The sequence below is a fragment of the Lipotes vexillifer genome, unplaced genomic scaffold (genome assembly GCF_000442215.2).
Source record: "Lipotes vexillifer unplaced genomic scaffold, Lipotes_vexillifer_v1.1 scaffold54, whole genome shotgun sequence".
Lineage (NCBI taxonomy): Eukaryota > Metazoa > Chordata > Mammalia > Artiodactyla > Lipotidae > Lipotes > Lipotes vexillifer.
Window position 1 is genome coordinate 3,014,367 of NW_006789324.1, and position 20,831 is coordinate 3,035,197.

General features: G+C 41.9%; 1 protein-coding gene across 2 annotated transcripts in view; it reads left to right on the forward strand.

Annotated features, from left to right (window-relative positions):
* Nucleotides 1-20,831, forward strand: part of FGGY (FGGY carbohydrate kinase domain containing) — a 412,679-nt gene that overhangs the window by 53,532 nt on the left and 338,316 nt on the right. For both annotated transcript variants that reach the window (XM_007462576.1, XM_007462575.1), the window contains one exon: nt 3,348-3,436. In XM_007462576.1, the coding sequence (XP_007462638.1) occupies nt 3,348-3,436 (89 nt within the window). The remainder of the gene's footprint in view (nt 1-3,347; nt 3,437-20,831) is intronic.

A 20,831-nucleotide genomic window follows, 5' to 3' on the forward strand; every position in this document is an offset into this window, starting at 1 on the left:
GAGAGTCCTCCTGCCGATGCAGGGGACACGGGTTCGTGCCCCGGTCCGGGAAGATCCCACATGCCGCGGAGCAGCTGGGCCCGTGAGCCACGGCCGCTGAGCCTGCGCGTCTGGAGCCTGTGCTCCGCAACGGGAGAGGCCACAACAGTGAGAGGCCCGCGTACCGCAAAAACAAACAGACAAACAAAAAACATTAGAAAAAATGTGTTTTGGAGGGCTTTTCTTCTGTAAAGAATGGTAATAGCTTCCACATGATGCTTCCAAAAGGCCAAAACCCACAGCTCTGCTAGATCTGGGAGCCTCAGGGTGGTGACTGTGGCCTGGGAAGGAAGGAACACTCACTTTAGAGTGGGAAGCCCCATGTGGCTTTGGGTTAAAGCCTTGTCATCTGAACCTCAGTTTCTGCATCCTTCACGTGCAGACTGTTGTGTATCACCTACAACCTCTGAACCATCCTGAGAATCCAGTGAGATGAGGAGCATGGGGGCACTGTTGTAAGCTGTGGAAGAATCTAAGAGGACAGTCGCTGTGCCTCATGCAGGCCCAGTGGTTCCAAGGATAGAATTAATTCAGTAAGATTGAGGCCCTTGGCTGGGACTCTGCTGGTTGGGGAGAGGCAGGGATGGAGAGATTTTCTCATAGAACTGGATTAAGAATCCATCCATGGGGGCTAATAGGCCCTTGGCCAATCTGGAATTTGATGACTAAGCATTTGTGAATCATGTAGCCCAACCTAAGAACACCATGGGAACCTCATAGGTAGTGTCAGCATCTCCAAGTAAGGCATCAGGCTTCTGGAGACATCCCTCTCAACCAGGCAAACGCTTTCCCCCTCTCCTTTGCTGGCTAAGCTGCAGACTTTGCTTTTGTGGAGAAGGCAGGGAATACTACTGCTGTCTTCTCCCCCAGGACCATGTGTGTTTTTAAGGATGCCTCGCACTCCTTATATGATGCCATTTCTGGTCACTCATTCTATGGAGAGTTTGAGCCAGGGTCTCTGGCTTTGCTCAGTGAAGCCAGTGTTGTCTCAGAAAAGATGGCGCCGCCAGGCTGCTTTGTCCCTCCTGCCCCCGATGTGTCTCTTTCTGGCCAGAGGCCTGATGCTGTCTCTGAGACATTCTGCCTGGGTTCCGTTGTCCACAGAGGCTGTCTGCGTGGCTACAGGCTGAAAGCTCTCATTTTGCAAGGTCTGTAATGACTGTATACAAGATCTAACAGAAGCAGTTATTTTCTGAGTTGAGGAAGACTGCTTGGCTTTGGCTGGTAGCACTGATCGTTGCTGCAGTGGTTTCGTGGTTTATTTCTGATTGGCCTTGGATTTTGAAGTCTTTAGAAGGAGGATGCCTTTTCTCCCTGAGAACTGATCACCGAAACCACAGAGCACATGGAAAGAGATTTGGGGGACTACCCAGAAGACATACTAGTAGCTTGACTCATAGTCTCAAAGGCTACCATGTTCTGACTGATCTATTAGCATATAAAGATACTGCTAGTTCAGAACTACGTTTGGCATATTTAGTCAACTTTAAGTGTTGCTTTGTTTAACATTAAGACGTATGGGTGTTCAAAGGAAAGTTTAGCCCTTTCTAGATGTAAGCGCTCACCCAAATGCTTAGGAATTTAAAATAAACAACCAACAACAACAACAGAAAATGGGCTTAACACTGCCTTTTACATCTGAGCCCTTTTGATGTTATTATTGTTTTAATGGGACCCTGTTCCCGGGTTAATACTCAGTTTCTCTGCTGTGCGTGAATGTCTGTGTTCAGAGAGTGGTGATAGGGGAAGAGAAAATAGGAAGAACTCATAGAATTTGAGGGCAAATATAGATAAAGAATAGTTGTATGTCTATAAAATAGAACAGCACTCAGGACTTTTGTGTTGTTCTAAAGAGGTAACACATGTGGAAATCCTTTGTCAACTCTGAAGCGCCTCTCACCTGAGACAGATTGGAAGGTGAAACTGAGCAGTTTGTCTAGCTGTTCAATGCATATTTATCGAACGTCTGCTGTGTGTCACCTGCTAGCAGATACTAGAATATGTCTCTTTTGGATCTTCTGTCTTGTTCCCTTTAGGTTCCCAAAGATACCCATGTACTTAGGATACATTCCTTTTTGTTGTAGCCTCTTGGGGAGGGAATAATTGAAACCAGGACATGGAGAGTTGCCTGGGTGGTAGGAAACCTTTCTTGCTGCTGCTTCTGTCTGTATTGCACTTCTCTTTTTGAAGTCCTGCTTCTCCAGGTCCTTGGCAAAAAAAATGGCCACTTCACAGTTTCCAAGTTTATCTCACCTCCAATTCCATTCAAAGGCAGAAGTTTAATGGCTCCATTTGGATCCTGATTCTAAATTCCTGGGAGAAGGAATCTGATTGGCCCAGTTAGGTCACATGTCCACCCCTAGTCCGGTTAAGTGGGTCAGGGGGACTGGAGTCATGTGATTTCTACCTTACAGCTAAGGGTCCAGTCCTGTGCCAGGGAGGAGAAAAGACAGTTGTGGGATATTATGGTGCATAAAACTGACAAGGTCCTTGACCTCATTGAGCTTACAGTCTAGCAGAAGAGAAGGACATTATACAAATACTTGCGGGGTCATACGGGTTATATGACAGCCAGACCTCACCTGAGGAGGAGATCCTGAAAGACCTCCCCAGGGAAGTATGGATTGGGTTAACCGAAGTGGGCAGAGCAACAGGGTGGTGGGTGAGGAAGGAGTGTTCTGGACAGAGGTGGCAGAGGAAGGAAAAAGCCCAGTGGCAGGAAAAAAAAATCTGACCACACTGGCAGTGTGGAAGAAATTGGAAGGAACAAATGTTTAAAAAAGTTATAAGAATAGCTTGATTCCGTACCATTCTCTCTGGCTTAGATTGGAAGTTCTTTGTGGACAGGGACTATCATTCCTGTTGCCTTTGGAACCAGTCAGCCTGGGGAGACTTTTTCATGGCAGGACACATTGCATTTCATCGGGTAATTTCTTAGTGTGGTTTTTCTCCCCAGTTCACAGCTGTTCAGCTTTGAAATCTTTTTATATGTCTTGAAGAGTATCCTCTTGCCCTTCACTGGGAAGATGGATTGTGTACCCTTGCAGAATGTACTTCCTCCTGCTCCAGGTTGGCAAAGAGGAATAAAAGGGAAATTATAGTCATTTTTGGAAGGATCAATAATTGCCAATTTTTCTTTCCTGTATAGTACTGCTTTTATATCACTCACCATTCCCAGCCCCTGAACAGATGTTTTATTGGACGTTGTTGGCTATGCTTTTCTTTTGAAAATTTTGAAACATTATTGAAAGAGGAGAGGGTGAGAAAAATAGCCCATAATTGATTCTAATATGTATTTAATTTGGCAGAACTTGAGAGAGACTTGCTGGGATAAGGCGGGACATTTCTTTGATCTCCCAGACTTCTTATCGTGGAAGGCAACAGGTGTCACAGCACGGTATGTTAATTATGAGTTGGATTTTATTTGTGTTCATCCATTCTCGGGTGTCTGTGTGTGTGTGTGTGTATATATATATATATATTGCTTTCTTAACTCGCTTTGACTGGATGTACTGTTTGTACATCTGCATGCGATTTTGCGTACTTGAAACATCTTGAATCCATCTTCCACTTCCACTGCACATGCCCAAACACCATTGTTCCTATGAGGCCTGGAATGTGGGTATCCAAGGTGAAGACCATTCATTAAAATTGGACACATTTAAAGGAGACGTGAATAGTCCATTGTGAAATGTGACTATTTTTCCAAAGGCACTTTTTACATGATGAATAAAAGAAACATTTTTTGGCCCCTAACATTAAGGCAAGAGTTATGTTTTTCAAGGAAGGTGATTTTAACTTTAACTAGATGGGTGTGTTAATGGAGCTATTTTGCTTTTTATATCAACGTACCTGAATCATCCCAGAGTGTAGAAGTATGTATGTTGAAGTCAACAGTATTTCTCAAGAAATTACAAATATTATAAATAAGTTATGTGCTACACATCAGAGACAATTTTAAAAATACTCATGGAGTGTGATTGTGGCTGCTACAATGGATGTGTGCGCAGATGTGCATATATATGGACAGATTGGACAGGTACTCTCAAAGCATGCAAACCTGTTGTCATCTTGACCTCAGATTTCAGGGGATGCACAAAGGGAGGGGGCAGTAGGGCAGGGAGGGGTCTTCTCATCTTGGAAATGATTTAGAATTGCATATGAGAAAGGGGATCATTTCCCAGAGGACCGATAAACCTGCGTGAGTCTGTATATATTTAGGTATATCTTAAAGTCATCTCTTTTAGAGAGTGCTAAATCCTCCCTATTTTCCCTTTTGTTTAAACTCATGAGAAGCTGGGAGTGGGAGTACCATTTTCCCTGTGCTCTTTCTGTCTATCTCGTTTTGTATGATTTGGATTTTCCTTGTAGAGAGTTGATGAGAGTGTGATAGTTCATTTGGCAGCAGGGGCTTCCAGAAAGGAGATAGTAGAAGATGTATTTCACAAGCACATCATTCATCTTGTTGATTATTCTCCCCTCCCACTAATGAAATGCTAGGGTGGAGGGGATCCACGTGCATATTAAAATGGCCTCAGTAAACTTCAGGTACTCATCCCTCTCTGGGGAGAGGGCTCTGGAGGAGTGGTCTGAACTTTAACCCAGAAGGTGCAATTAGTCACCATTATATTGTTATCATCAATGGGGAGGGGGTTGTTTGGGTGAAGATCTCATCTGGACATTCCTCTTTTGGTGTGATATTAGTTGTCCAGAGTTATTTCTGGCAGGACCTTTCTCTAGTTTTTTTTTCCCTATCTTTGTGCAGTAGTGAAGGAAATGTTTTGATTATTTTAGCCAAATGGACCTAGGAGTCAAAACAGTGCTAATAGTGTGGTTATCGGTAGCAATCCATTGGCCCCCACAAGCCTTGAGAACTCAAAAGCAGAACTACAGATGGAGGAGGACCTTGATTTTCCTTCTCTTTTTCCTTGGATGTTAATCAGTCCAGTTCATTGATGTCCTCCCTGTTTTTCTTATGGTGCTAGATAGTCTACACCCCCATTTCCAAGTGTCTAATGCCGTATTAAGACACCAAGAAGCCAGCTTTTTGAAGCTAGCTCTGGCTCAGATGGATTTAAATGCATTGCTTTGCTTATCCACTGTGGAGCTACAACATGACTTATCCTCAATTCTGCCACGCAAGAGTTTGGTGACCTTGGGAGTGGCCTTACCTTCTTTGAATCTCACTTTCCTTATCTATAAAATGGGGATCGTGATACCAAACTAGCCTGATTATAGGAATCAGCCGAACCATTTATTCAAAGCCCAGATCCTCAGGGTTTCCAGGCTCAAGCCTCCTGAATCAGAATCCCTATGGGATACCTGGGAATTTGTGTGATTAACAAGTGCCCCAGGTGGTTATATGGTCCGGTAAGTTGGGACAACATTGCCTAACAGAGTATACGTGAAAGTAATATGTAAGGTGGTCCATACCTGTGAAGGATTGGACGTATTTTGAAAGGTCGGATGGATTTGGTAAATTTAAAGATGGACAGCTTCTCGTTGGCCTATCAGAACATGCTTGGGGGCTTCCATTGCCCACCTGTGACAATCTGAAATCCTGAGGAAGCAGAAAGTGCTCAGAAATGATTTATTGACTGTCCAGTCATCCCCGCCATGTTTTATTGGCTGAGACACTCATGACTCATTCTACTTTCCTTATTGTGTATTTGCAGTCCCCTCCCCACCCCTTGCCCATACTCGCCAGCACCTTCAGAGGCCTCCCTTCCAGCTTCGCTCTCCTGGAGAGCTGAGTCTGTGGACCTTGGGCACCAGACACCAAGTTCCTCTTGTAAAGAAGGTTGCCCTCTCCCAGGCACACTTCTCTCTTACATCTGTCTTTCTTTTTTGTTGTTTCCTCAATCTCTTCATTCTTTCTTCTCTATTTCAACCTGCATGATCAGGCAAAACAAGTAATCTCAGAGCTTTCTCAATTATAAATATAATTGGGGTAATGACAATACTTACTCCATGGGGTTATTGTATGGACTGACTGAGTAAGGTGACAGAAGAACTTCCAACACAGCGCTGAGAAAGTTTCTGAAGAAATTAGCTATTTTATTTTTCTATGAATTTATTTATTTATTTTTGGCTGCGTTAGGTCTTTGTTGCTGCACGCGGGCTTTTCTCTTGTTGCAGCGAGAGGGGGCTACTCTTCGTTGCGGTGCTTGGGCTTCTCACTGGGTGGCTTCTCTTGTTGCAGAGCATGGGCTCTAGGCATGCAGGCTTCAGTAGTTGTGGCACTCAGGCTCAGTAGTTGTGGCTCGTGGGCTCTAGAGCGCAGGCTCAGTAGTTGTGGCACACGGGCTTAGTTGCTCCGTAGCATGTGGGATCTTTCCGGACCAGGGCTTGAACCCGTGTCCCCTGCATCAGCAGGTGGATTCTTAACCACTGCACCACCAGGGAAGCCCTAGCTATTTTATTTAGTTTCCTTACTCTGTCGGTTTTGGCAGGGAGTCTTTGCATTAAGCTTCTGGCCTAGCGGAAAGAGGGAAATCCTTGTAGTCAGACTGACCTGGGTTCAATGTCTCTGCTATGTACTGTCTGTGAGAAACTGGAGTAACTTACCACCCTCCCCCTCCCCCATCCCCCCGCCTAAATTCAGGTCCTCATCTGGCCATCCTGTCAGGGTTAGAGGTACTGTGGATAAAATGTGTAGCACATAGTATTTAAACAATTCACAGTTCTTTTAATGAAAAATCCCCATTGTCTTTCCATCTTCTAGAATAAGGAAGATGAGGGTCTGAGTTTGAATGTACGAATGCCAAAAAAATCTCTGGACAGTGGAACATGAACTTGGCATCCTCTGGGCCAAGGAGAGGTTCAGATTTGGTGTTTATGTGGCTCTTATTGTGATTGTTTTGGGAGGCTTTGGGGAAATGGGTGCCAAAAAGGCTAGAGGGTGTGTTTTTTCCCTTTCTTTTTTTCTTTTTATTATTCTAGTGGAGTCATGGCTAAAAAAGTGATCAGATTTCACCTTGTCTTAAGCCTTCAGACTTGTTTTTGGCAGTGACAGTGTATAAGAAGTCTTCCTCCTCCTCCTCTTATCTGTTTTTCTCTCTTCTCCTGCTTTCCCCTCCCCCCTCACTTTATTTATTGTTCTTATCTTCTAAAATATGGCAGCTACTCTTGTTGTTTTTCTGGGTCACTGAGAAAATCACCACTTTGGCCTATGATTAATTTGTAATTTAGCTCCATTCTTTTCATTATATTGATGAAAATAATTATTGCTATTTTTTTAAATAATAATTTATATAATCATCATAGTCATCATTTATTGAGTGCATTCTCTATATCTGTGCTAACTTTTTAACAAATGTGAACCCCATTAGTCCTCCCAACCATTAGTTAAAACAGGTGGTGGTATTACCATTTTGCAATTCAAGAACTAAAGCTCAACGTTTTAGTAATTTGCCACATCCTAGCCTTTAGTGGATAACTGTCCAGAATTTTGGTAACATGAGAAGTGGGAAGTCAGAAATTTGAATAATAAAATTTTGTATAATCAGACAAAAACATATTCATATGTATAAATCCTCCCTCTAAAGAGATTTGAGGTGACTGATAATAGAAGACAAAAACAGTGATAAAAATATTAAAAAGTCACAATGGAGTGAAATATTAATAGAATAAGATAAAGCCAAGAACTTCATAGAAACTATATGGTTCATCATAATTACTAATTGATTTGTTTCCAAGCTTCCTAGTGGCCAAAGAAAAGGTGAGAACATAATCAAGATTAACTGAGTGAACACATAAGAACCCAACTGCTGTTCAGGAGAAGAACTCCCTCTAACATTGCGGACTGAGAGCAATTTCTCCTAGATTATCAAGGGTTGGCAATATTCTGTAAATTATCTAAAAGTATGTCCTTTGAAATTCAGTTATAGCTTCAAATAGACTTTATTTTAAACCTAGTTTTAGATGTACAGAAAAGTTGTGAAGGTAGTACGAGAGTTCCCATTTACTTGACACCTAGTTTTCCTTATTATTAACATCTTATGTTTGTGTGATACATTTGTCAACAATTGATGAACTGATGTTGATATATTATTATTAACTAAATTCCATACTTAATCATATTTCTTTAGTTTTTACCTAATGGCCAAGATCCTATCCAGGATACCATATACATTTAGTCATATCTCCTTAGTCTCTTCTTGGCTGTGACAGTTTCTCAGCTTTGTTTCTGATGACCTTGATGGTTTTGAAGCATGGTCATATATATTATAGCATGTCCCTCTAATGGAATTTGTCTGACTTTTTCTCATGATGAGACATGGGAAGTATGTTTTGGGGAGGAAGACTACACTGCCTGTTTGTATTGAGTACCATTCTTATCATGTCATATCATATCAAGGGTACATACTAGCAGCATGTCATCACTGTTGATGTTGATCTTAATTATCTGGCTGAGGTATTGTTTGTCAGGTTTCTCCACTGTAAAGTTACTCCTTTCCACTTTCTGTCTTGTATTATTGGAAGGAAATCACCATGCATAGCCAACACTAGGAGTAGGGAGTTATGCTTCAATTCCTTAAAGATGACATTATCTACATACGTTATTTTGAATTATTTTTATAGAAGATTTGTCTATTCTCAATTCATTGATTTTTATTGCTTTGGACAAAAAGAAATTGATTACCAAGTTCCTTATGCACAAGAGACAGTTTGGTTAGTTTGCTTTAGAAGTTATATGTTAGAATTTCTGAGTTTTCTCTGGTATATGGGGAAACAGGGCTGAGTTTCTAGAATCTCAGGTTTATTTTTCCTTACATTTTGTATATGATATATTACTCCCCCCCCCCACTACAATGTACAATTCTGTGAAAGTTGTCAGTAAATATTCTATTTTCTTTGAGATGAATTTATGTTCTTTAGAATTGTAATCCTTTTAAAATAGCTTATTTTCCTGATTTGCATGGTTCTCTATGTGTGGGGTTTATAAGGGATATTATTATTCTGTTATTTTTCTTATGGTTATTTGCTAATCTGTCAGGAGAAGATTATGGCAGGTTATTGATCCAGATCTATAGTCATTTTCCAAATATAATCTCCAGGATCTCAAAAATAGTATCATTATTTAATGACTCTTATTACTGTATTTCATTTTTTAAATTATAAATCTGCTTTATACAATTTATTATTTTACTCTATGTATTTTCCCTATCAAATATTATCTGAAAACATGTTTTTGATACCTGTATAATATTCTATCTTATGTCTGTATAATGTCTGTGTTAGTTTTGCCAAGTTTTTAGGCTTAAAATGATCTCTTATTTTAATGTGCGTTTTTGTTATAAAATGCAGTTACCTTTTCTTATATTTATCAACCACTTGTTTTATTAATTTATGTCAATTAATGTCAATAATTGTATCTATTAGTCTTACATGTATTGATTGCCTATTTATGTCAACTACTAATATTTATATTGGATTTCAGTGTTTTCTTAAATGTTGGTGAGAATTCATGTTTTTGTTTGTTCGTTTTACTATTTTCCCCAAGGTGTTATTTTTGAAAAAAATTTAAAGCTACAGAAAAGTTGAGAGAATGGTATATGGAACACCATATCTTTACCTACGTCAGCAGTCTCCAGCCTTTTTGGCATCAGGGACCTGTTTTGTGGAAGACAATTTTTCCACGGACTGGGGTTGGCCGGGGGGTGGTTTTGGGATGATTCAAGTGCATTACGTTTATTGTGCACTTTATTTCTATTATTATTACACTGTAATATATAATGAAATAATTATACAGCTCACCATAATGCAGAATCAGTGGGAGCCCTGAGCTTGTTTTCACATGCCACTCACTGATAGGGTTTTGATATGAGTCTGCAAGCAGTTGATTTATTATGGTCTCTGTGCAGTCAAACCTCTCTGCTGATGATAATCTGTATTTGCAGCCGCTCCCCAGCACTGGCATCACCGCCTCAGCTCCACCTCAGATCGTCAGGCATTAGATTCTCATAAGGAGCGCGCAACCTAGATCCCTCGAGTGCGCAGTTCACAGTAGGGTTCTCGCTCCTATGAGAATCTAATGCCGCCGCTGATCTGACAGGAGGCGGAGCTCAGTAGCGGTCCATGGCCCGGGGGCGTTGGGGACCCCAGACCTATAATTCATCAATTAACGTTTTCGTTACATTGTGCTTAAAAGTGTTCTATCTCTGACATGCATATATGTGTTTATTTTGCTGAACCATTTATAGATGAATTGCAGATACCACCTTCTTTCCTCATCAGTTCTGCAATGTGATCCCCAAGAGTACTGTCCTTCTCCTGTGTAACCACAGTGCTGTTATCACACTTAGGACAATTAACATTAATCCTCATTATTTAAATTCCTAACAGGTACCCTATTGTTAACTGTTCAAAGTGCCACTCGCTTTTCCTTGCCATTGGAGTTCTGACTGATAGAGACTACATACAGAGCATATTAGCTAGATGAAGAATGAAAACCTACCTCATTATCTTAGAAAATACTTGTTAACCTTTAACGTATAGAGCTTCTGGTATACTGGGTGGATAATGCAGCTCAGAAGTGAGGCTAAAGCAGCACTTACATCTTCGGGTGTATGTGTTCTTATATGGAGGAAGGCAGGCCCGATATGCCAACCAGATGTCATCAAGTCAAGTAACTGAGTCAGCAACATGAATGCAGATCCTGCTGAGGTGTGCTTACCTAAAGCCAGGGCACACTGGTTGCACCTGGGCATGGAGATTGAAGGCGTGGGCTCGATGTTATTCTAGGAATGACTTAGTACCCTATCTTTAACACAGTGACCCCCTTCAAACGTGGCTTAATATATTCCAGTGTCACAGCAATCAGAAGGATTTCCCTTACCCCCTTGGAGAAAATTAAGTCAGGGGATGGGGTCCAAAGTCAGCTGCGCTTCCTCTGGTGCTGCTCTTAGTGGAGAGAGCGGGCAGGGAGCAGGCTCATCCTCCCTAAGGGCTGAGGCAGCAGCACGGGAGGAAGAAGGGGTAGACTTCCACGATAATATCTGCCTCTGGTGGCCTGCCTGCAGTCCACATCCCTTCCTTAGTACTTGACGTCCTGATTACCTCACTCAGTTGCATATCTAAGATAAGACTTGATTTAAAAAAGAGAAAAAGCTTTATTGAGAGAGAATTCACATACTATACAAGTCACTCATTTAAAGTATATAGTTCAGTGCTTTTGATAGATTACATTATTTTTATGAATTTTAGTAAAATATCTATAGCATAAAATTTACCATTTTAAGTGTCCAATTCAATGGCATCAATTACATTCATGGTGTTGAACAGCTATTACCACTACCTATTTCCGAAACTTGTTACCCCAAACACAAACTCTGTAACCATTAAGTAACAACTACCTGTTCCTGCCTTCCCCTGCCCCTGTTAACCTCTAATTTACTTTCCATCTCTATGAATTTGCCCATTCTAGATACCTTATATAAGTAGGATCTTATATGTCTGGCTTATTTCACTTAGCATAATGCTTTCAAGATTCATCCATGTTGTAACGTGTAAGAATTTCCTTCCTGTTTTACGGCTGAATGATATTCCATTGTATGCATATGCTACATTTTGCTTTTCCATTCATCTGTTGGTGGACCCATGATGGGTAATTGGGTTGTTTCTTCCTCTTGGCTATTATGAATAATGCTGCTGTGAATATTGATGCATAAGTATCTGTTTGAGTCTCTGCTTTCAATTCTTGTGGGTATATATCTAGGAGTGGAATTGCTGGGTCACATGGTAATCCTATGTTTAGCTTTCTGAGGACCCACCCACTGAGCTTTTCCATAGCAATTGCATCATTTAACATTCCCACCAGCAATGTATGAGGATTCTAATTTCTCTACAGCTTCACCTGTTTTTATTTTCCTGTTTTTTTTTTTTTTTTTTTTTTTTTTTTTTTTTTTTTTTTTTTTTCCCTATAGTCACCCTCATAACTGTAAAGTGGATTCTCACTGTGGTTAACGACTTGATTTTTTGTTAGAAATCTATTGAATGAAAGTAAAATTGATTGAATTTAGGTCATCCTAGAGGTAACATTTTTTGCCCAGAACTTGGTTGAAACTTGACAAGGATTCTGAAGGTAGTGTCATAGAATTAAAGAGTTCTGGGAAAAAAATAAGTTATTTCTGATAAGATTGATGCTAAAACTCTTTGATATGCATTGTTTTATGGTTGTGTTGAAGGATGATTTCTCAGAACAGTGGTATAAAACCGTTCTTCTAGGTTCTAGGAAGAATGATTCAGTCAATCCTCTCGCATCAGCTTATTTTTTGGTATCTTTAATAGTGCTGAGAAATGGCCTGTAAATATTAGATTTCCTTTACCCTTATTTTGGGGAAAGAAGAGTGCTCTCACCCTCTACAGAAGAAAAATTATCCTTACCTCTTCACTGATGAGTAATAGAAAAAATAGAAAATTAAAAATCATAGTGGTTTGAACACACAGGCGTTTATTCTCTTCTGTAAATAAATACAGATGTATAAAGTTTTGGGCTACTATGACAGTCCCACAAACTCATCAAGGACACTAACTGTTTTGGCATTTTTACTTCATTATCTTCAGCCCTGACTTCCATTCTCAAAGATACGTCATGGTCCAAAATGGCTTATGGAGTCTGTTTTTCAGCCCACATTTCATATAGAAGGAAGGAGGGTAGGAGTTGCATAAAAAGGATGTACACACCTGAGTCAGCCTTCTTTAGAGAACCTTCTTTGAAGAGCTGCATAATACTTCTGCTTGCATGTCATTGGTTTATGCTCATATCCAGCTAGAGCCTGGATAAAATAGGCTTTTAGTTGGTGCGTTGCGTTTCTCTTACTACTAAAGAAAAAAAGCGAGAATTAATACTGAGCAAATAAAAAGATAATCACAAAATTGTAATTTCTCAGTAAGTTACACTGACCGTTATCCCAGGTACTAATTTATAATCCTTCTATAATAGTGACAGAGAGAAGGGTGAGCATAGGACAGGTCATAGGGGTGGTGATATATAGTTTGAAACAACTGTAGCTCATAGTTTCCTTCCTTCATTCATTTCACTTACTCATTCATTTATTCTTTGCATGTATGCTAATAGAGCACCTAAGAGGTCTCTTCTCTCTAGTCTAGCAGTAGGTAGGTACACATTTATTTAAACTATTCAAATTCCTGTAAGGGCTGGAGCCAAATACTCCTTAGCTCACAGTTTTGCTCTGCCATTTATCAGCTGGGTGAACATGGGCAAGTCATTTAACCCTTCTCAATCCCAGGTTCCTTTTATGGTTGAAGGGGGACAAAAATTACATGGCTTTGTTTTATGGAGAAAATGGAGCACCCTGGGTGAAACCTCTAACCAGTTTGCAATACAGAGTAGTACACAGGAAGTGCTACTTTCATTTATCTTTCCCTTCAGTCTTTACTTTTTAGTTTTACATTTTAAGGTGAAGCTAAATTCACTTAAACAGCTTACAGGTGGGGTGGGGACAGTGGGCCATTTAGAAACCAAATAACCTGTTGGGCAACTTCTCTCCCCCATTGGGTTTTGTCTTGCCTTCCTGTAGGGTTCTGTGAGTCGGAGGGTGTGAGAGTGTCTCCAGAGGTCTCAGAGTTGTTGTGGGCGTGCAGAAATGAGCAGATGGCAGGAGACCACAGGCCGTCAGTATTCAGAGGCTGAAAGTCCAGGAAGGGCAGGAGAGAATGGAATATGCCAGGGCTGTCGGGGCAGGAGGGGAACGGAGTGCTCACATCGTGGCTTCTCACCCATGCCTACAGTTGAGGCATAGACCCCCAGTGACTGGGAGTCCTGCTGCTGCCCTGCACTAATGCTTAACTATGGGATCAATGACTGTCCCTCTTTATCTGCTCCGTTGAGTCCAACCCTGGGGAAGGTTGAGGTTTCTTCTTTCACTGTTCATCAGTAGAGCAAATCTCGATGGAAAAGGTTAGGAATCCCCACATTTGTCCTTTGGGACAAAGGTGGTAAAAAATGTGTGACATTGGGTGGTTATGATGTGCACCCTTCAATAAGAACCACTAGTCTGAATTTGCTCAGTTCCCATAACTTAAAAAAAAAAAAAAATAACAGCCAGTTGGTATTGAATACCTGCTGTGTATCAGGTACTGTTCTAGGTCTTTTTTTTTTTTTTTTTTGGTACGTGGGCCTCTCACTGTTGTGACCTCTCCCGTTGCAGAGCACAGGCTCCGGATGCACAGGCTCAGCGGCCACGGCTCACGGGCCCAGCCGCTCTGCGGCATGTGGGATCTTCCCAGACCGGGGCGCGAACCAGTGTCCCCTGCATCAGCAGGCGGACTCTCAACCACTGCGCCACCAGGGAAGCCCCTCTAGGTCTTTTGTTTAAGATATATGTGTATATGTGTGTATATATATATATTGAAGTATAGTTGATTTACAATGTTGTGTTAGTTACAGGTATACAGCACAGTGATTCAGATATATATATATATATATATATATATATATATACTTTTTCAGATTCTTTTCCCTTATAGGTTATTACGAAATATTGAGTATAGTTCCCTGTGCTGTACAGTAGGTTCTTGTTGGTTATCTATTTTATATATAGTAGTGTGTATATATTAATCCCAGCCTCCTAATTTATCCCTCCCCCTTTCCCCTTTGGTAACCATAAGTTTGTCTTCCGTGTCTGTGCCATCTGTTTCTGTTTTGTAAATAAGTTCATTTGGATCTTTTTTTTTAAAATGCCACATATAAGTGATATCATAGGATATTTGTCTTGTCTGCCTTATTTCACTTAGTATGACAGTCTCTGTGTCCGTCCATGTTGCTATAAATGGCATTATTTCATTTCTTTTTTATGGCTGAGTATAGTATGTGTGTGTGTGTGTGTGTTTGTGTGTGTGTATACCACATCTTTTTTATCCATTCCTCTTTTTTTTTTTCAGATCTCATGTGCTTACCTCTAGACATGAGTTCCGTATGCCTGAAAGATAATGGCCAGTAGGACTAATTTTCCAGTTGAGCAGCTATGTAGCATTTCCTTTACTTAACAGTTTTCTCTGAGACCTCGAATCACTTTTAGAATTTAGTTTTGTTTGCTCTTTAATATGGTAAAGCAGAACAATCTTGGGATGGGGTTCCTCATTTACAAATAGTATGATGGTAGAGTCCTTGCCAAAAATGTTTTGGAACTGTAAAAGTGCTAAAAAATAGAGATCTCATTTTCCAGGTGATATGACAGACTCCCAGAAGGGTCTCACCCTGAAGGTGAAACTAGTAAGTGAAGTATGAGTTAGGTTTTAAGGGGACATCCCCACATCATACATTGTTTAGGGGTCCTTTCTCTGACCCGAGAAGGCCTCCCTCGGGATGGACAGGACATCTCAGTCTTGGTGGCCTCTTAAATTAGTTTGCTATCCAGGATGGCTGTCACTGTAGGTGAACTCTTGTGAACGTAGTTATTGGGCCTTTTGAATATGCTGTACCTGTGCGACTCTGGGTAGCCTCCAAGTTTCATTCACTCTGATTAAAGGTATCAGTATTCAGTCTTGGAACCCATGATACTGTAAGGGCTGTGAGGCTTTGGCGGGTGGCGTGGTTTGAAGCTTGGAAGATGTGTGTGGTCCAGCCAGGTAACCTTGGGCCCCTGGCACTTGGTCTGTCTGCAAGATTTGGTGATTGAGCTAGTGATCCATTTAGCCCCTCCCTGGACAAAAACTCTGAGTCTGAGAGGTAATGGTGTTGACCAAAGTCTTGCTTTGGCTTCTTTCTTACACCTCATTTTTTGGAAAAAGTATTGTAAAAGTCTAACATTAAATTCAACCTTTGGGGCTGTAATTTAGTGTCAAAATGCTATACTCTTTCCTTCTTTTTTTCACCTCTTCCAGTTGGTTTAATATTTTTTAGTATACCTTCCTTTCTTCTTGTTTTCTTCCTTCCTCTCTCTAAATTATCGTCAAGGACCTTTGAAGAGAATTCTTAAATGTTATTGAGAAATTGCAGTCAGGGAGTCCTTTGTTCCCAAGTCATTTAGAAGATTACCTTTCCTTTTGTTAAATACGAAAAATTGTCAACCTGTATTGTGAGAAGGTGCCAAAAACTGCATTCACCAATAAAAAGCGTCAGCTCTCATTATTGCCCAGATATTATTCTTTTCAAAAGCTGAGTGCTCTCCTGCAGGCTTTCTAAACAATCTTCGGCTCATTCATCTTCCTGGTTTCGTTACATTTTGAAACTCTCTGGGTCTGTATAGAGTGGCAGCCTGTCTTTTAAAAATTAATGGGTTCCAAATGCCATTCAAGCCTATTTCTGCCCTCAACCTCCTGCTCCCTTCTCCAGCTCTGCCTGTTAGGAGTCTTATATTCTGTATAAATATTGAGCTGGAGATAGTTTCTGAAGAGGTGTTTGGACTTTTAATTAGCGCTGACAGCCTGTCTGCTTGGGCTTTTGCTCTGCGGTCTCCATGGAAAAGTCAGGCAGGTCAGTATGGAGGGGGCGGGGAGGCCCGCAGTGGATATGTTCCTGGCGGCTGGCCCTAGAGACACTGAACTCTGAGCCAACCATGAAGTCATTTTGAATTTGAGGAGTCTTGCTAATCCAAGGCAACGTGTCTTAATTTGACAAAGTAAAGACTGCCCGATAAGCAACCCTAACTACAAGTTCTGTGAAACTGGGGGTGTTTGTAAGTTTAGATTGTGCTAGAGAAATGTGGTGATGTGGAAGAATGGGTTCATTTTCTTCTGTTTACTCCCTTTCCCAGCCCCTCCCCCTCCCCTCCTCTCCTTCTCTTCCTCTCTCCCTCCCTCCCTCTCCCTCTCTGTCTGTCTGTCTGTCTGTCTGTCTGTCTCTCTCTCTTACTTACTTTGGCCCAATTCGGCCCTGCAGTCTGGCCTCTGCAGTGGCTTGATGTGAAATTTGAGAAACATATGTAGTTTTCTATTTCAGGAAAATGATCTCAGGAATTGAATGTGTTTTTTTGGTTGGCTGTTAAGCTCTGATCTTGCCCAGTGTGGTTTTTTGATGATGGGGAAGAGGCTTCAGAATGCTTTTTGTCAGAATTTCGTGTCATAAACCTTACAGCTTGGTTGCTTTCGCTGGGCCCCCACCCCCTCCCCAGCCCACGACACAATGTCATCTATTCTGTCAGAAGTGGGAAGAGTGCGCATAGTTCGCGTCACAGTCAGTTCATTGCTGCGGGCACGCACACACACGAAAATGGCCGCCGTGTCTGTCCTTCACAAAAGCTATTTTAAATGCAGTTCAGTGGAGGACCAGGGGTCTGCATACTGTTGCCCGTAAAGGAAAAGGGATCCATGGGGGAGAAGTTGGCCTGTGTTTTGCCTTGGAAGGGCCAGTATTCTTCTTTGTTCTTGAGGTGAGAGCCAACAGTGGGCCCAATGCCCTGCAGGCTAAACTTCATTGATCTAGCCATGCGATGGATGTGCAGACCAGCAGCGTCACTGGGGCCTGATGAGAGCGGAGCTGAGCGAGGGGCTCAGGCGAGTGAGGCTGGCACAGGCACTGGCTGAGAGTTGGGTCTGACCTGCCCCATGTCCAAGGGTTTCCAGTGGAATGAGGCACGGCCCCAGCCCGAGAAAGGCTCCCTGGCCTGACCTGTGGTTCTCCACTAGACGTCAGCTTCTTGAAGATGGTAGCACGTCCGTGTTCATCTTTGTATCCAGGGAGTACTTGCTGAATTACTAAGAGAATCATGTGCTCAAGCGGAGGTCTCTACAGAATATGCTGGGAGTACAGAGAAGGGACTGACCTACCCACCTCAGAAATTGGGGTGGGGTAAGGGACACAAAGGAGGAGAAAGTCCAGGAAAGGCTTACCCGGAGGAAGGGAGCTGACATTCCTGGGCAATATGCAAGTTATCCTATTTGATTCTTACAGTGTATCATTTTTATAGATGAGGAAGCCAAGACTCAGGGAGGTCAACGAACATGTTGAAGATCACACAGCTACTGAGGAGCAGAGGCTGGATCTGAACCTAGGTTTGCATGGCTCCAAAGCAGTGCCCCTTGCAATGGCCCATCCTTGTATCGGGAGAAAGGATGGGAACCCTAGTGCCTTTCACACTGCACTTGTCTCCTCCTCTTGTTTGGTCTGTAGTGAACTGATCACCTCCTTCTGGCCCTAACATCTGACCTTTGTCTAAAGGGTTTGGGAAAGTTTAAGAGACTTTGAGGCGGTGGTGGAAGTGGGCTTCCCAGGAAGTGAACACACTGAAGCTTAAGCTTCAGGGACCCTTGCTCGCATGGCACTGTGAGTGCAGGTAGTTGTTGGGAGGCATAGAATGTTCCGGGTGGAGAGGGGTTGCAGTCAGGAAGCATTTCTACGTAGGCATTTCTGGTCTCAGGAAAAGGGAACCTAAATCCCCAAGGCTCCAGGTATTTGTTTTAATTTTTTTCTTATTGTAAATATTCATTACCGTACGTGATCTTGTATTCATAATTTTGTATTCCTTTCTTTACGAGTTCCCCCATATAAAAGCTTCAGGCCCTTCAAGATGTGGATTTGCCCGGGAAGTGGTGTGAGAGCACCCTTCACGGAGGAAGGAATGTAAACTCAAGGTAGCCACTGAGTTTGGGCTCTGGGGTAACAAGCCAGCCCTGGGACTCATTGTGTGACCTGGAGCAGGCTTCTTACCTTTTCTGCACTTCATTTTCCTCTTTGTACCCTGTGGGCTTGCTGTAGAGATTGTAAGCATTCACGTGTATAAAGCTTGTAGGACAGCGTGCTTAGGATTCAACAGATGTCAGCTTCCCCTGGTGCTGTGATTGTTATTTGTTACTGGTATATGAGACACACATAGATGGAGCTGAATACCCGTGTCTGCCGTTAAAACATTGACCTTCTGAGGGGGATAGTGCAAGGACAACTTCAGACTTACATTAAAAAGCCCACAGACTATCCCTTTATGCATTGATTTCCTTATCATCTTTGACCATCATCCAAATGGCTTCAAATAAATTTCATTATGTGGAAAACTGGTGATATGTTCACAGAGCTGAGACAGGAGCTGTCTTCATCTCCAGCCACTCTTCATCACACACCAAGATTCCAGCCCTGTCAGACGTCTTGCCCAGTCCCTGGGCCTTTTCCTGTCTTCTTTGTACATACTGTTCCTCTCTCTAGAACATCATCTGCCTGCTTTTCTCCTTGCTGAGCTGTTGCTCATCCTTCAGAATCCATCTTCAATGTCCTGTTGTTTGTGAAGCCCTACAGACTCCCCAGGGCAGTTAGACACTCCCTCTTCATTGTTCCTCTAGTTTTCTAGCACTTCTCTCGTTGTACTGTAATTGTTTCTCGGCACGTGTTTTTCTTGTACTAGCTTCGGAACCCTTTGGATGAAGAAACCACAGTTTATTCACCTTTGTAGCGTGTATGACGCATATTAGGTGCAGAGAAATTTGGGAGGGATTGGAAAAAGTGTTTCTTTTTGTGTCATTACAGTATGTCCTTTTTACAGATGAGGAAACTGCGACTCAGAGAGATCAAGGAACACATTCAAGATCACACAGTCACTAAGGAGCAGAGAGGCTGGATCTGAACCTAGGTTTGCATGGCTCCAAAGTGGTGCCCCTTTCTGTGGCCCATCTTTCTAGCAGGGGAGAAAGGATGAAGACCCTACTTCCTCTCACACTGCACTTGTCTCCACCTCTTGTTTGATCTGTAATGAATTGATCACCTCCCTCTGGCCCTAAGATCTGGCCTTCGTTGAAATTATTTGGAGAGTATAGGATGCATATTAGGCGCAGAGAAGTTTGGGGGGATTGACTGGAAAGAATTTTTCTTTTCATATCATTATATTTTAAAAGCCACAATCATTTGTTCCAGAAGAGCTGTATGGTATGATTGCACAGGATCATGTTTTCCCATTGGTTTTTACTCCAGTTTAAGAAAGGTTCTTAATGTCTGATTGATCTTCAGTTTGAAATGACTTTGTAGCGTTTTCCTTGTTTCCCTGCTTCCAGCCCTCTGATTTAAGCAGATGATGCTCTGTAAATAATTACTTGTGTCTTCCTTGCTCTAAACTGTAACTTGGTGAGTATAGGACCTTGCATGTTTGGTCTGCAGCTCTATCCCCAAGACCTAACCCTGGGATTGACACAGGGTAATAGTTCTAGAAGAACTATTACCTCTTCTAGTAGAAAAAAGTATAATAATAATTTTAGTGGTATTTTATACTAATAACAGTATTTAACACATGCTGGCACTGTTGTGTGCACTTCAGACATACGAGCTCCTTCAGTCCTCCCAGCAGCTTTGTTTTATATGTACTATAATTACCATGCATATTTTACAGAGAAAAAAACTGAGGCTCAGAGAGGCCAAGGACCTTGTCCAAGACCACACAGCTGATGAGCAGCAGAGCTGGGATTTGAACCCAGGCAGTCTGGCCCCAGAATGCAGGCTTTTTACCACAATGGTGTACTGCCTGTGATTAGTACTAATTAGCTCAGCACTTATTTGTTAACAGATTATTAAGGGAGTCCCACAGAGACCTATTTTTCTAAGGTGAAGAGTTCATTTGTTAGGTGTTTATTTACCGTAAACCAGTGGTTCTCAAAGCATGATCCCCAGACCAGCAGCATGAACGTTACCTGGAAATATATTAGAAATGCAGACTCTCTGGCTTCACCCCATCTATTGAATTAGAAACTCAGGGAGTGGGACCCATTAATCTGTGTTTTAACAAATCCTAGAGGAGCTTCTGATGAGAACCATGGCCCAAGACTAAATCATTTTCTCTGGAATTTTACTTCCTTCTTTTGGCTTTTCTTCTTCTTTTTCTAATTCTTTTTTTCTTTCCCTTTCTCTTTCC